At 41.1% G+C, this 14,342-nt stretch overlaps 1 protein-coding gene across 7 annotated transcripts in view; it reads right to left on the bottom strand.

The window, feature by feature from the left end:
- The window catches only part of CPVL (carboxypeptidase vitellogenic like), a 126,779-nt gene that overhangs the window by 39,848 nt on the left and 72,589 nt on the right, over positions 1-14,342 (bottom strand). For 2 of the 7 annotated variants that reach the window (XM_086398437.1, XM_086398436.1), the window contains 4 exons: positions 13,818-13,949; positions 7,748-7,846; positions 5,465-5,638; positions 280-2,282 (listed from right to left, as the gene is read on the bottom strand). In XM_086398437.1, the coding sequence (XP_086254563.1) occupies positions 2,262-2,282; positions 5,465-5,638; positions 7,748-7,846; positions 13,818-13,949 (426 nt within the window). In that variant the 3' untranslated portion in view covers positions 280-2,261. Of the gene's footprint in view, positions 1-279; positions 2,283-5,464; positions 5,639-7,747; positions 7,847-13,817; positions 13,950-14,342 lie in introns of those variants that run through there. The other 5 variants (XM_086398433.1, XM_086398432.1, XM_086398435.1 and 2 more) reach the window with 3 other exon arrangements.

Consider the following 14,342-nt stretch of genomic DNA (forward strand, 5'->3'; position numbering starts at 1 on the left):
CTGAAGGCTGTCTTTTCACCTTGCTTATAATTTCCTTTGTTGTGCAGAAGCTTTTAAGTTTAATTAGGTCCCATTTGTTTATTTTTTCTTTTATTTCCAATATTCTGAGAGGTGGATCATAGAGGATCCTGCTGTGATGTATGTCGGAGAGTGTTTTGCCTATGTTCTCCTCTAGGAGTTTTATAGTTTCTGGTCTTACGTTTAGATCTTTAATCCATTTTGAGTTTATTTTTGTGTATGGTGTTAGAAAGTGTTGAAAGAGACACGTGTACCCCAATGTTCATCGCAGCAGTGTTTATAATAGCCAGGACATGGAAGCAACCTAGATGTCCATCAGCAGATGAATGGATAACAAAGCTGTGGTACATATACACAATGGAGTATTCCTCAGCCATTAAAAAGAATACATTTGAATCAGTTCTAATGAGGCGGATGAAACTGGAGCCTATTATACAGAATGAAGTAAGCCAGAAAGAAAAACACCAATACAGTGTACTAACGCACATATATGGAATTTAGAAAGATGGTAACAATAACCCTGTATACGAGACAGCAAAAGAGACACTGATGTATAGAACAGTCTTTTGGACTCTGTGGGAGAGGGAGAGGGTGGGATGATTTGGGAGAATGGCATTGAAACATGTATAATATCATATATGAAACGAGTCGCCAGTCCAGGTTCGATGCACGATACTGGATGCTTGGGGCTGGTGACTGGGAAGACCCAGAGGTATGGTATGGGGAGGGAGGAGGGAGGAGGGTTCAGGATGGGGAACACATGTATACCTGTGGCGGATTCATTTCGATATATGGCAAAACCAGTACAATACTGTAAAGTTAAAAAATAAAATAAAAATTAAAAAAAAATAATAAAGTTACTATTTTCCCTTTCATCATAAACATTTTGAAAGGGGATACTTTGAGATCAGGTAAATATTCTGATTCTCATCATACTTTCACTAACTGATGTTAGTATCCACTGTTGATTTTTTCCTGAAACAATTATTACTATACTATTCGTCAAATAATAATTTTTTATTCCATTATTTCTTATACTTTTATTAATTGGATTTTCCTCCTTTTCATTTTTTATTTGTTTGCATCACTATAACCCTGATTTTAAAGAGAATGCATATTAAGGTTTATAGACCAGAATAATGCTTATTAGTAGGTTTTTTCTTTAAATTGGAGGAATGTTGTATTGGTTTCTGCTGTACAACAAGTGAATCAGCCATAAGTTTACCTGTATTCCCTCCCTCTTGGGCCTCCCTTCCAGTCCTCCATCCCACCACTCTAGTCGTCACACAGCACCAGGCTGAGCTCCCTGTGTTATACAGCAACTTATCACTAGCTATCTATTTTACACATGTAGGTTTTTATTAGGTCAAGAAAGTCTCATAGTATGGGAGGCTAAATACTGCTCTGCTAAAACATATCTAGTCCTAATCGTTGGAACCAGTGAATGTCACCTTATACAGTGTTAATTAATTAAAAAATAAATATTTTGCAGATTTGATTAACTTAAGCATCTTAAGATAGGGAGATTATCCAGGAGGTCGCTAAATGCAGCCTCATGAATATTTCTAGGAGGAAGGCAATAGGATGTTTGATCACAGAAGAGAAGGCGATGTGAGCACAGAGGGAGATGTTAGAATCATATGCCCACAAGCCAAGGAACGCCAACAGCCACCAGAAGCCAGAATGGATTGTCCCATTAGAGTCATCCTACTGACACCTTGCTTTCAGCCCAGTGAGAGTAGCTTCGTATTTCTAACCTCTAGATTGTGAGAAAATAAATTTCTGTAGTTTACACCATCAAGATTGTGGTAATTCATTACAGCAAGCGTAGGATTCTAATATAGATATCACCATTCCTAGTTTGCTAAAAACTTTCATCCTGGGACTTTCCTAATGGCCAGTGGCTAAGACTTCATGCTCCCAACGTAGGGGTCCAGAGTTCGATTCCTGGTTCAGTTCAGTTCAGTTCAGTTCAGTTTGGTTGCTCACTCGCGCCCAAGTCTTTGCGATCCCATGGGCTGCAGCACACCAGGCTTCCTCATCCATCGCCAACTCGCAGAGTTTACTCAAACTCATGTCTATTGATGAGTGATGCCATCCAACCATCTCATCCTCTGTCATCCTCTTCTCCTCCCGCCTACAATCTTTCCCAGCATCAGGGTCTTTTCAGATGAGTCAGTTCTTCGCATCAGGTGGCCAAAGTATTGGAGTTTCAGCTACAGCATCAGTTCCTGGTTAGGGAACTAAGATCCCACATGCAGCAACTAAGACAAGGTACATCCAAATAAATAAATGAATAAATTAAAAAAATTTTTAACTTTTATCCTAAATGGGTTTTGATTTTGTCAAATTCAGTTTTTGCATCTATTAAGATGAATGTTTTTTATTTTTTCAATGTTTTAGGTGATATATTACATGATGGAACTTCTAATGCAAAAATGTTCTTGCATTTATGAGATCAGCTCAACCTGATATTTGTTATTCACTGGTGGATTACATTGTGTTACTCCTAGTAAGATTTATATTTAACCATGATCTGATTTAATCATCAGTAACTCCAATAGTCCAACAGATTATTTCTCCTTTTAGTTGTCTTAGGAACTGCTAATATGATATTTCAAATTTACCATACAAATATCTAAAATTACTGAAAAGAGAATGACTTTAAGTACACATCCCAAGTAGGTCATCACAAGAAAAGGGTTATGTCTTCACACAGTCTACACAGAAACTGATGTGCTACAAAGAGTTCTATAAGTTTCCATAAACCAATGAAGGTCTTCCTCAGCCCATCAGAGAATACTCCACATTGGCTAAAATGAATCAAGTACTAGAAAAAGACTTCCATGTTCTTATGAATAGAAACATGTGCACTATTTTCTATGACAAATTAGTACTGAGTCTTACATAAATATATCCTCGAGGGTACTAATGTTTTAAGCCAGCCTAGGTTGTTCTGACTCCACTGCATACACACTGAGGTTCACCACCATGAACAGACAAGCCAAAGATAATCACTACCCTGTGGCCTATGCCAGCTCTAGCCATGAATATGCAGTCTGTTCCAGCAGCAGCCGCTTTCTGGTCTGCACTCAGACTGACTGCATACTTTGTTCTCTTTCTTTCTGGACATATGATTTATCTGCATCACAAATCTATTCTCTTTTTCTGCAACTGAGAGTTTGAAAGTTTAGAAAATATTCTGATTTCATTGGGATTCATATTGGCAGGCTTAGGATCCATAGGAAACAGAGACAGATATGTTTAAATATCAAAACGCAGGCTCAACTTTAATCAGCATATTCTTCTTCATCAATCAAGTGGACACTATATGGTGATAAGCCAGTATCAAAAGAGTTTTACATCATCAAGTGAACTATATGCCCCATGCTATCCTCACTTGGTTGAGAAAGCAATCATACCTAGTTAAATTTACAGAGTGAGAAAATCTGTCTTCCAAGGGCACAAAAAATATACATGGGAACTTCTTTTTCCACTCTCTACTCAAGAAAATCATTGTGCATTCCTTAATGTTATAGCCAACTGTTTTCATCTTGAAGACATAAATGCTAAGTAATCTATACAGAAACTGATGTGGGTTTCTTTTTGGTTTAATAAATTTGTGGGTAATAAATATATGCTGAATTATGAACAAGTTTAATAGATATATTTTTGACATAGCACTAGTTTAAAGAACTGATTTTTCAATCATCCATTTATTCATTTATACATTATTGATGTCTGCTTGAGGCTGGTGCTACAACTGACAGCCCATAGTGGTAGTATGTGTGCTAAGCATGCTCCCAACGGTAGAGGCCACATGGTCAGAGAGTTCAGAGAAGAGGACAACCAGCAGAGCACTGGGAAGTTGCTCAGAGAAGGCTCCAAGCAGGCAAGCACTAAGGACCACTCACTACATTTCCCCAACAGAATCAAAGATAAGAGTGGTTGAAAGAGAAGGAAAAGGCAAAGAAATGCACAAGGTAACTTTCTCTCTGTCTCATCTAGTTAGACTCTTTCTTGCCTAGAAAGTATTTTGTCAAGTTCTCCAGATTTATAATGGGTTTGTAGAGTCTGCATACCATTGACCTTAGATTATTAGGAATAAAAGTTGTATGTCCAGGGACTGGACTGAAACTTTTTGTACTACAGGCAGGACCAGAAAATAGGTCTTTTAGGTTGGACATATTCTGAATTACAATCTAGTAAGGTTGCATTAGGCCAAGGACTCCCTGGACAGTACTAAGTGTTGTACACTGAACAGTCCCAACATAGACACTGCTGATATGCGTATTCCTTATGTCATAAAATGGCAGGAGTCTGGTTCAAATAAAAGCAGTGTATCAGGACAATTTTTTAGATAGATAGAAATAAAGTACTTGAGTACAGATTACCATTTGTCTAATTCACGTGTTGGTATACTGGCTGCCATGGTTTTTTTTTGTTTTTTTTTTTTCATCCCAATCCTTACTCTTGCCACTGCCAGGAAACAGAGAAAAAGTAGATCACCTCTGGTGGTGATCTTCTCTGTCATTATGTCATTAGCATACTTACCCTGCCGGGCTGTTCCCAAACCATGCCTAGGACCAATGCTAACAGTCCTAGAAGATCAGAGGAGGAGGTGAGAAGAGAAGGAAAGGGCAAAGAAATGCACAAGGTAACTTTCTCTCTGTCACCTGCTCGTGGAGACCTTCCCTCACGGTGAGAGTTCTAGGGGTCATAGCTCCTTTGCTTGAACCTCTGGTACCTTCAGCATCGAGTCAGGCAGAACATCTCAGTCAGATACTACAGTGCTTGACTCTACATGCCTCAAAACAGGGACCTTGTCTGAACGTGAGTCTGAGTGAACTCCGGGAGTTGGTGATGGACAGGGAGGCCTGGCGTGCTGCGATTCATGGGGTCACAAAGAGTTGGACACGACTGAGGACTGAACTGAACTGAACTGTCTCATTCATCACTTGAACCTGACAGCCTAGTACAACATTTGGCTTGAAGTAGACACTGAAGAAACTGTGGCTGAGTGATCTGAATGAATGCAATTATCAAGCAAAAAGCATTTTTGGAATAACCAGTTGATTTCATTTAGCCCTGACTTCATTGGCATTAATAATATAAAGCCAATAATAGGGGAAAATTGGCTTACACTAGGTGAGTCATCTTCCTGGCTCTGTTATCCCTCTTTTCTCAAGAAATGATGAGAGGTGGCATGTGCCAAAGAGAATTTCATTTTTAGGAACTAGTAAGGGAAAGTGATTTAATTAAAAGGAAAAAAAAAGAACTTTTACTTCAAAGAAATCAAACAATGCAGTGGTTGTTATTTACATTTGTAAGATATCAGAAGAGTAAAAAATGGTAGGAGTTGAATTACGAGTAAAAGAAGATCACTTCTACTCTGGGTAATCTGAAAAGTTCCTAAAATAGATAGCAACTAAAGTAGCCCTCTTACCTTGTAATTATTCATGATTTCAGTTAACCATGGTTTCACTGACTTGACTGTATCTTCTCGCAAGTACTTTTCAACTTTGGCTCCATCACTAAAAGTCTGGTTTCCCACGTGGATGGCTTGTCTCACATGGGGGAGGGACAAAAATTTCCCGTAGTAACCTTGATCCTCAGGCTCCTGGCAGAAGGGGCATCAAAAAGACATTAGGAAATACAACTGGGTGGGAACACCATGCTGGGGAACACTTCAGATTTTTCCTAACATATATCACAATGAAGGTTCCCTGGTGGCTCGGGTGGTAGAGAATCCACCTGTAATGCAGGAGACCCGGGTTTGATCACTGGGTCAGGAAGATCCCCTGGAGAAGGGAATGGCTACATACTCCAGTATTCTTGCCTGGAGAATTCCATGGAAAGAGGAACTTGATGGGCTATAATCTACGGGGTCACAAAAAGTCAAACACAATGGAGCAACTGAGTGACTAACATTTTCTTTTCCATACCACAATGAACAAGATGTGACATGACTATTAACTGGTCTTCATCCCAAACATTTTGACTTGGGGGTTTTGAGGAGATTTAGCTCAGAGGTTAAAGCATCTGCCTGCAATGCAGGAGACCTGGGTTCGATCCCTGGGTTGGGAAAATCCCCTGGAGAAGGAAATGGCAACCCTCTCCAGTATTATTGCCTGGAGAATCCCATGGACAGAGGAGCCTGGTGGGCTACAGTCCAGGGGGTCACAAAGAGTTGGACATGACTGAGTGACTTCACTTCATTTCAAATTTTATCCAAAAAGTCTGGATGATCTGATACACTCAGAGCCAATATCCAATTTGCAAATGCTGGATTTTCCTTTTTGTAACTAATATTTGGCCATCTGTGACTCCAATTAAAAACCCCCTTCATGACAAAGATAGATAGGGAAGATGAAGAGGTGAGATTATCAAAGACAATTTGCTCCTTGTTGGAGGCTCTTGGGAAAGAAGGTGAAATGGACCACAAGGAGCCAGGGAGGTGATGTGGTAGATTAAAAGATGAGGATTTCTTTTTTGTGTTCTGCTGTTTATTAAAAACACACACACAAAATAAATACTCTGCTGCTGCTGCTAAGTCACGTTAGTCGTGTCCAACTCTGTGCGACCCCATAGACGGCAGCCCATCAGGCTCCTTTGTCCCTGGGATTCCATAATTTAAGAGGAAAAACATATCAAGTGTAAAAATAGATGATACTTTATGAAGGACATAAATCAAAAGAAAACTTGTCCAAGAGCCTTATTTTTTAAAACCATTGCATAGAAGTCTCTGTAAGATTCATTAAGCTAAAAGGAAAAAAAGGACTAAATGCTGTTTTTTTTTCAAAAAGTTATGAAATAATCAAAAAACTGTTAAAGTTTGGAATCAACAATTTTGTGAATCATCAATATTTTTTGCTAACTGTGAATACATTACTTTTGAAGAAAAAAATAGAGTTACAAATTTTGCTTCTTTCTTGCCTAGCAAATGTTTTTCTCTTGGTCAAATCTAAGTCCAAAACCCCAGCATTGGCAAATTCCATTGAAATTAGCTTTATATATTATATACGAAATAGTTCATAAATAAGGCAATTTTAAAAACAGAATGCATAGTCATATACCCTAGACTTGGATTATACAATTTCAAATCTCCACTCTGGCTCCCTTTGTCTTATTCGATTAAAGCTCTGCAATAGACATCAACTTTGGCATACTTCTATGAAAGAAACTACTTGAATACTTTGAGAATATTCCAAAGGGCTTAAAGTGAGGGCCATACTAAATGCATTAAAAATCTTAAGTTAAAAGTAAGACAAAGCAAATATTTTCATAAAGGCTTTGGCAGTTTGGGTTATCCAAGCTGTCTTAAGTACAGAACAAATAATGTGGGCATTTTCAAGAAACTCACTACAAGCCTGGAGCTCTGGGGCCTGATACCCAGAGTTGCAATCCTGGCCCTTCTCCTTCACAAAAGAACTTCTGTATAACAAGCTCTACTGGGCGGGGGGGGGGGTGGCGGGGTGGATTGTGTTAATCAGAGATTTTTCTTTTTGAGTTATCCGGAATATCACACATTCTCAATGGTCAGATTATACAGTATACAACATTGGCAAGGTAAAAGATCCTATAGATTAGTAGACCAAATAATGCAATATAGTTTGGACATGTTTTTCTAGTGTAAAGTCAGCTATAATATTTCCCAATTCTGAGGAAGTTTGGTTTTGCCAAAAGTTTTAAGCAAACACTATTATGGTTTTTTAAATGTTGTCATTACCGTGCACAGTAAAAGGTTGTAGTAATTAGAACATCCTGTAACATTCTGGAAGTAAGAAGGTTCGCTTATTAAGCCGCCGTCTAGTAGTCGGTCCAGTAACTAGGTTGGGAGAGAGGAGATTGAGGAAAACATCAGGGTAGGTAAATAAGTACAAGCATTTGTTTTTCATTTATTCAGTAACTGTGTCATTCTCACATTGCTTCATTCAACAGTCATTCACCGCACATGTTCTCTGTGCTATAGACACTGTCCAAGGCACTGGGGAAACAGTGGCAAACAAGACAGATAAAAAATGCTTATATTCCAGAAAGAACATTAAACAAGCATTAATAGGTAAAACATGCAGCGTACTAGAGAGTAGTGAGGGCAAAGGAGAAAACTAACAAGGAGACGGGGAAGAGGAAGTGTCATGGGTGTGTGAGGGCATGTGTGTGTGCCTGGTGCTGGGTGGAGGGGACACTGCAGAGAGGAGGAACAGGTCTCACTGAAGAGATGGCATTGAAGTAAAGACCTGTTGGAGGGAAGAAGCAAGGCAGTCCAAGGGACTCTCAAGAGTCTTCTCCAACACCACAGTTCAAAAGTGGTGATATCTAGGAAAAGAACACTCCAAGGAGAGAAAGCAGCAGGCCCAAAGGCCCCAACTGCAAGAGTAAGACTTGTGGGGAAGGGTTATCATAATATGATCACTGACCACTCAGCCAGGTACGAGGGGGCAGAAGACATACCTCCAGGTGCTTGAAACTGGTGGAAGTAAGCTTTGGACTGCTGGCATTGAAAACCCAGTCATCAACCGGGAGTGAGAGCAATTGGCACATGGTGTGTTTTTCTCAGGTCATGTGGAGCTGCACAATGGCAGGCATGAAGTGGTGGAGAGGGGCATTTAGCCAGGACTGCGGTTTGGCCAAAGGAATTGGAGGACATGCAAAGGGGGCACAGGTTGAAAATATGTGGGACTGAGCTTGGGTTTACATTGGGTTAAGACCTGCAGGAGTGGGGGGCCGTGAAGGAGCAGTAGGATCCGTGGATCAAAAAACAATGCAGTTGTAGGGCGACAGTTCACAGTGGTATGTTTGGAGAAGTGAGCTGGGAGGACCAGAGGTTGCAAGTGGCGGAAGAGTTTGAATCTGTTGCATCTGAGATTATGAAGTGATTGCCGGCATTTTTTTTGCAAGTGGAAAAGGGAATAAGCAGCTAAGGTAAAGAGAACAAGATAACTATTCAGAGGAGACTAAGACTGAGGGAGGGAGTGAGTGAGTTCAGTAGCTCAGTCGCTCAGTCTGACTCTTTATGACCCCATGGACTGCAGCATGCCAGGCCTCCCTACTCACATCCATTGATGCCATCCATCATCTGTCGTCTGCTTCGCCTCCCACCTTCAATCTTTCCCAGCATCAGGGTCTTTTCCAACGAGTCAGTTCTTCGTATCAGGTGGCCAAAGTATTGGAGTTTCAGCTTCAGCATCAGTCCTTCCAACAAATATTCAGGACTGATCTCCTTTAGAATGGACTGGTTGGATCTCCTTGCAGTCCGAGGGACTCTCAAGAGTCTTCTCCAACACCACAGTTCAAAAGTATCAATTCTTCGGTGCTCAGCTTTGTTTACAGTCCAACTCTCACATCCATACATGACTTCTGGAAAAACCATAGCTTTGACTAAACAGACCTTTGTTGGCAAAGTAATGATGGAGAAGCTCTATACAATCAGCAAAAACAAGACCAGGAGCTGACTGTGGCTCAGATCATGAACTCCTTATTGCCAAATTCAGACTTAAATTGAAAGTAGGGAAAACCACTAGACCATTCAGGTATGACCTAAATCAAATCCCTTATGACTATACAGTGGAAGTGAGAAATAGATTCAAGGGATTAGATCTGATAGACAGAGTACCTGAAGAACTATGGATGGAGGTTCGTGACATTGTACAGGAGACAGGGATCAAGACCATCCCCAAGAAAAAGAAATGAAAAAAGACAAAATGGTTGTCTGAGGAGGCCTTACAAATAGCTGTGAAAAGAAGAGAAGCAAAAGGCCAAGGAGAAAAGGAAAGATATATCCATTTGAAAGCAGAGTTCCAAAGAATAGCAAGGAAAGATAAGAAAGCCTTCCTCAGTGATCAATGCAAAGAAATAGAGGAAAACAATAGAATGGGAAAGACTAGAGATTTCTTCAAGAAAATTAGAGATACCAAGGGAACATTTCATGCAAAGATGGGGTCAATAAAGGACAGAAATGGTATGGACCTAACAGAGCAAAAGATATTAAGAAGAGGTGCCAAGAATACACAGAAGAACTATACAAAAAAGATCTCAATGACCCACATAATCATGATGGGGTGAACACTCACCTAGAGCCAGACATCCTGGAGTCCAAAGTCAAGGGGGCCTTAGGAAGCATCACTACAAACAAAGCTAGTGGAGGTGATGGAATTCCAGTTGAGCTATTTCAAATTCTAAAATATGATGCTGTGAAAGTGCTGCACTCAATATGCCAGCAAATTTGGAAAACTCAGCAGTGGCCACAGGACTGGAAAAGGTCAGTTTTCATTCCAATCCCAAAGAAAGGCAATGCAAAGAATGCTCAAACTACCACAGAATTGTACTCATCTCACACACTAGCAAAGTAATGCTCAAAATTTTTCAAGCCAGGCTTCAACAGTACATGAACCATGAACTTCCAGATGTTCAAGCTGGATTTAGAAAAGGCAGAAGAACCAGAGATCAAATTGCCAACATCTGTTGTATCACTGCAAAAGCAAGAGAGTTCCAGAAAAACATCTACTACTGCTTTATTGACTATGCCAAAGCCTTTGACTGTGTGGATCACAAGAAACTGTGGAAAATTTTTCAAGAAATGGAAATACCAGACCACCTGACCTGTCTCCTGAGAAATCTGTATGCAGGTCAAGAAGCAACAGTTAGAATTGGACATGGAACAACAGACTGGATCCAAATAGGGAAAGGAGTACATCAAGTCTGTATATTGTCACCCTGCTTATTTAACTTATATGCAGAGTACATCATGAGAAATGCTGGGCTGGAAAAAGCACAAGCTGGAATCAAGATCGCTGGGAGAAATATCAATACCCTCAGATATGCAGATGACACCACACTTATGGCAGAAAGCAAAGAAGAACTAAAGAGCGTTTAGATGAAAGAGGAGAGTGAAAAAGTTGGCTTAAAACTCAACATTCAAAAAACTAAGATTATGGCATCCAGTCCCATCACTTCATGGCAAATAGATGAGGAAACAGTGGAAACAGTGAGAGACTTTATTTGGGGGGGCTCCAAAATCACTGCAGATGGTGAATGCAGCCATGAAATTAAAAGACGCTTGCTCCTTAGAAGAAAAGTCATGACCAACCTAGACAGCATATTAAAAAGCAGAGACGTTACTTTGCCAACAAAGGTTTGTCTAGTCAAAGCTATGGTTTTTTCAGTAGTCATGTATGGATGTGAGAGTTGGACTATAAAGAAAGCTGAGCACTGAAGAATTGATGCTTTTGAACTGTGGTGTTGGAGAAGACTCTTGAGAGTCCCTTGGACTGCAGAGAGATCAAAGCAGTCAATCCTAAAGGAAATCAGTCCTGAATATTCATTGGAAGGACTGATGCTGAAGCTGAAATTCCAATACTTTGGTCACCTCATGAGAAGAGTTGACTCATTGGAAAAGACCCTGATGCTGGGAAAGATTGAAGGCGGGAGGAGAAGGGGATGACAGAGGATGAGATGGTTAGATGGCATTACTGACTCGATGGACATGAGTTTGAGTAAGCTCTGGGAGTTGATGATCAACACGGAAGCCTGGCATGCTGCAGTCCACAGGCTTGCAAAGAGTCTGACACGACTGAGTGACTGAACTGAACTGAACTGATTGCATAAGTTGAAACACATTTTCCCACTACCTGCTGACTTACCTATCATTTTATTTCCCTTGAAAAAGCAAAAGTGTTTTCATTTATCACTCAAGATTTTGGACCAGTGATCCACAGAGACATTGCATACCTTCAGGATTTTGGGGTGGGGGTGTGGTTCTCTTTTTTCTGGTGAATCTGGTTTGGGAGAGACCTCATATGCCATTTTCTCATTGTCTCGGAATATACAAAACACCTGAACTTCTCAACACTTTCACTAATTCCGTGGGTGCTTAGGCTGCTGGAGCAGCCTAAAAATGTGGACCATTTTTCAAGTCTTTATTGAATCTGTTACAATATTGCTTCTGTTTCATGTTTTGGTATTTTGGCCATGAGGCATGTGGGATCTTAGCTCCCCTACCATGGATCTCACACCCACCCCCTGCATTGGAAAGCAAAGTCTTAACCACTGGGCTGCCAGGGAAAGTGAAAGTCACTCAGTCATGTCCAACTCTTTGCAACCCTATGGACCATACAATCCATGGAAATCTCCAGGCCAGAATACTGGAGTGGGTAGCCTTTCCCTTCTCCAGGGAATCTTCCCAACCCAGGGATCAAACCCAGGTCCCCCCATTTCAGGCAGATTCTTTACCAGCTGAGCCACAAGGGAAGCCCAGGAATACTGGAGTGGGTAGCCTATCCCTTCTTCAGTGGATCTTCCTGACCCAGGAATCCAACCAGGGTCTCCTGCATTACAGGCAGATTCTTCACCAACTGAGCTCTCAGGGAAGCCCCAGCACTACCAGAGAAGTCCCTCTTTATTCCTTTGAAGCTATCAAATGTTCTTGTTCTTGATATTGCTTAATCCCTGTATGCTTCTTCAAAAACACATTGCCTGTCTCATGTGCAGATGGGCCTCATCCAATGTTATATTTCATATTAATTCTAAATTCTGAAAGTTTAGTCCTTTTTACCCTTCCTGCCTACCACAGTAAATAGCCTAAAACCAGTCTTGAAAATACTGTGATTGTGAGTTGAAGAATGACCCAGCATGTCTCCAATAAGATCCTTCTTCGTCACATTCACAATTGCATAAGAAATCCTGTATGCACACTGCAGCCATATCAAGGGTCCTGGAGCAGAAAGGGGAGCCCACCAGCGTCCTGCAGAGTGACCCAGGACTTCCTGAGCTCCGGCACTCACGCAGCTTGCTGCTGTCAGAATTCACAGCATCACTCCCTGGGGATTTTCAGGTAGTGCCCTGGCACCCTATTTGTAAAATGGAGCATCATTTTGTTACCCCACTCTTCTCCATAAATTTGTATGTCTCCTGTTTTGATCTGAACCAGCTGATCTGCAGCGCCTCAAGTCTATTAATATCAGGCCTCAGCTTTAATAATAACAATGCTGTTAGGTTAACGGTGACAGGCTGTGCTTTCAATAACAAGATTAAAGGCCTCAAAATTCAGTCACACCACATTTACTGGGTCAAACATCATGGCTTTATGGCAAAGGTGGCATAACCCCCAAGGAAGACTGCTTACACATGATCTTTGTTCGCACAGGCCAGCAAACAAACAAAGTCCCCCACGTATCCTAATATTTAGTAGAGTCTTAGGTTTTAAACAACCAAAAAAAAATGGTTCAAGAACATAATCATATTATTGGATCCTCAAATTCAATTTTAGGAGAGTGATGTGATGATATTCACAAAAGCCAACAGCTCTTTGCAAAAGTTGCAAACGACCACACCACCGTTTATACTCTTTGTTCCAGACACACAGGCACATGTGACATTTGTTAAACTGCGGCCACTTCCCCAGCTGGAGCCCCGTGTGCGGATATTCCCCTCTGAAGGGCTTAGAGCACATGTGGATGCATATGCATCCACTTTCCAGGTTGCCTTTCTTCTGATTTCCCTATAGCAGGGATGCCTCGAGGGCGACACAGCATGTACAGAAATCAAAACAGTTAATGAAAGACACAGTTATATAAACACCCCGAGGTGATCTCAGGTTTAAAATATTGCCAAAGTAAATTCAAAGAAACCCAGATGGCCCTTTTCTTCCTTATGAGCCCACTCATCTCGCCTCCTGACTGTGACAGCACCCCGGATACAGCTTCTCTAACAATAAAACACCAGGCCAGGCACCCCAGTGCTTCCAGGACCTTCTCAGATGGTGCTTATTGCTCCAGGGCAGCGCGGGACCTAGAACTCACTTCAAAGGCTTGAAGCCACTTCTCCTGGCGGATGAATTTCACGCAGTCATTGCACTGCTTCTGGAAGTACTTTTTCTCCTGCTCATCCAACAAGCCAATTTGGAACAGGAATGATGGGTAGCCCTCTATGATCTGAGGAGAAAAGAGGCAAACACAGACACGACAGGGAGAGAAAGGGATGTGAGGGGAGCCCGTCTGCTTGAGAAATAACCCTCTGTAACTTGTTAATTAGTGGAGCGGGACAACACACACACACAACACACACAATGCATACACAATACACCACACCCACACAGACATAAAACTTACAAACACACAAACATACGTCACAGGCATCACCTACCACACAACATATGCAAATACACCACACAAACACACATACACACATATACCACATAACCACACAACACACACACCCCCATATATCACATACATACACAAAATACACACAAACACACCAAGCACAGGCACACACACACTGACACTTGCACTCAGCCAACCTACGCTGACACAGTAAGTTGACAC

This window comes from Bos grunniens, chromosome 4 (genome assembly GCF_055505025.1).
Source record: "Bos grunniens cultivar Pamir isolate PY7600 chromosome 4, Bosgru_T2T1.0, whole genome shotgun sequence".
NCBI lineage: Eukaryota > Metazoa > Chordata > Mammalia > Artiodactyla > Bovidae > Bos > Bos grunniens.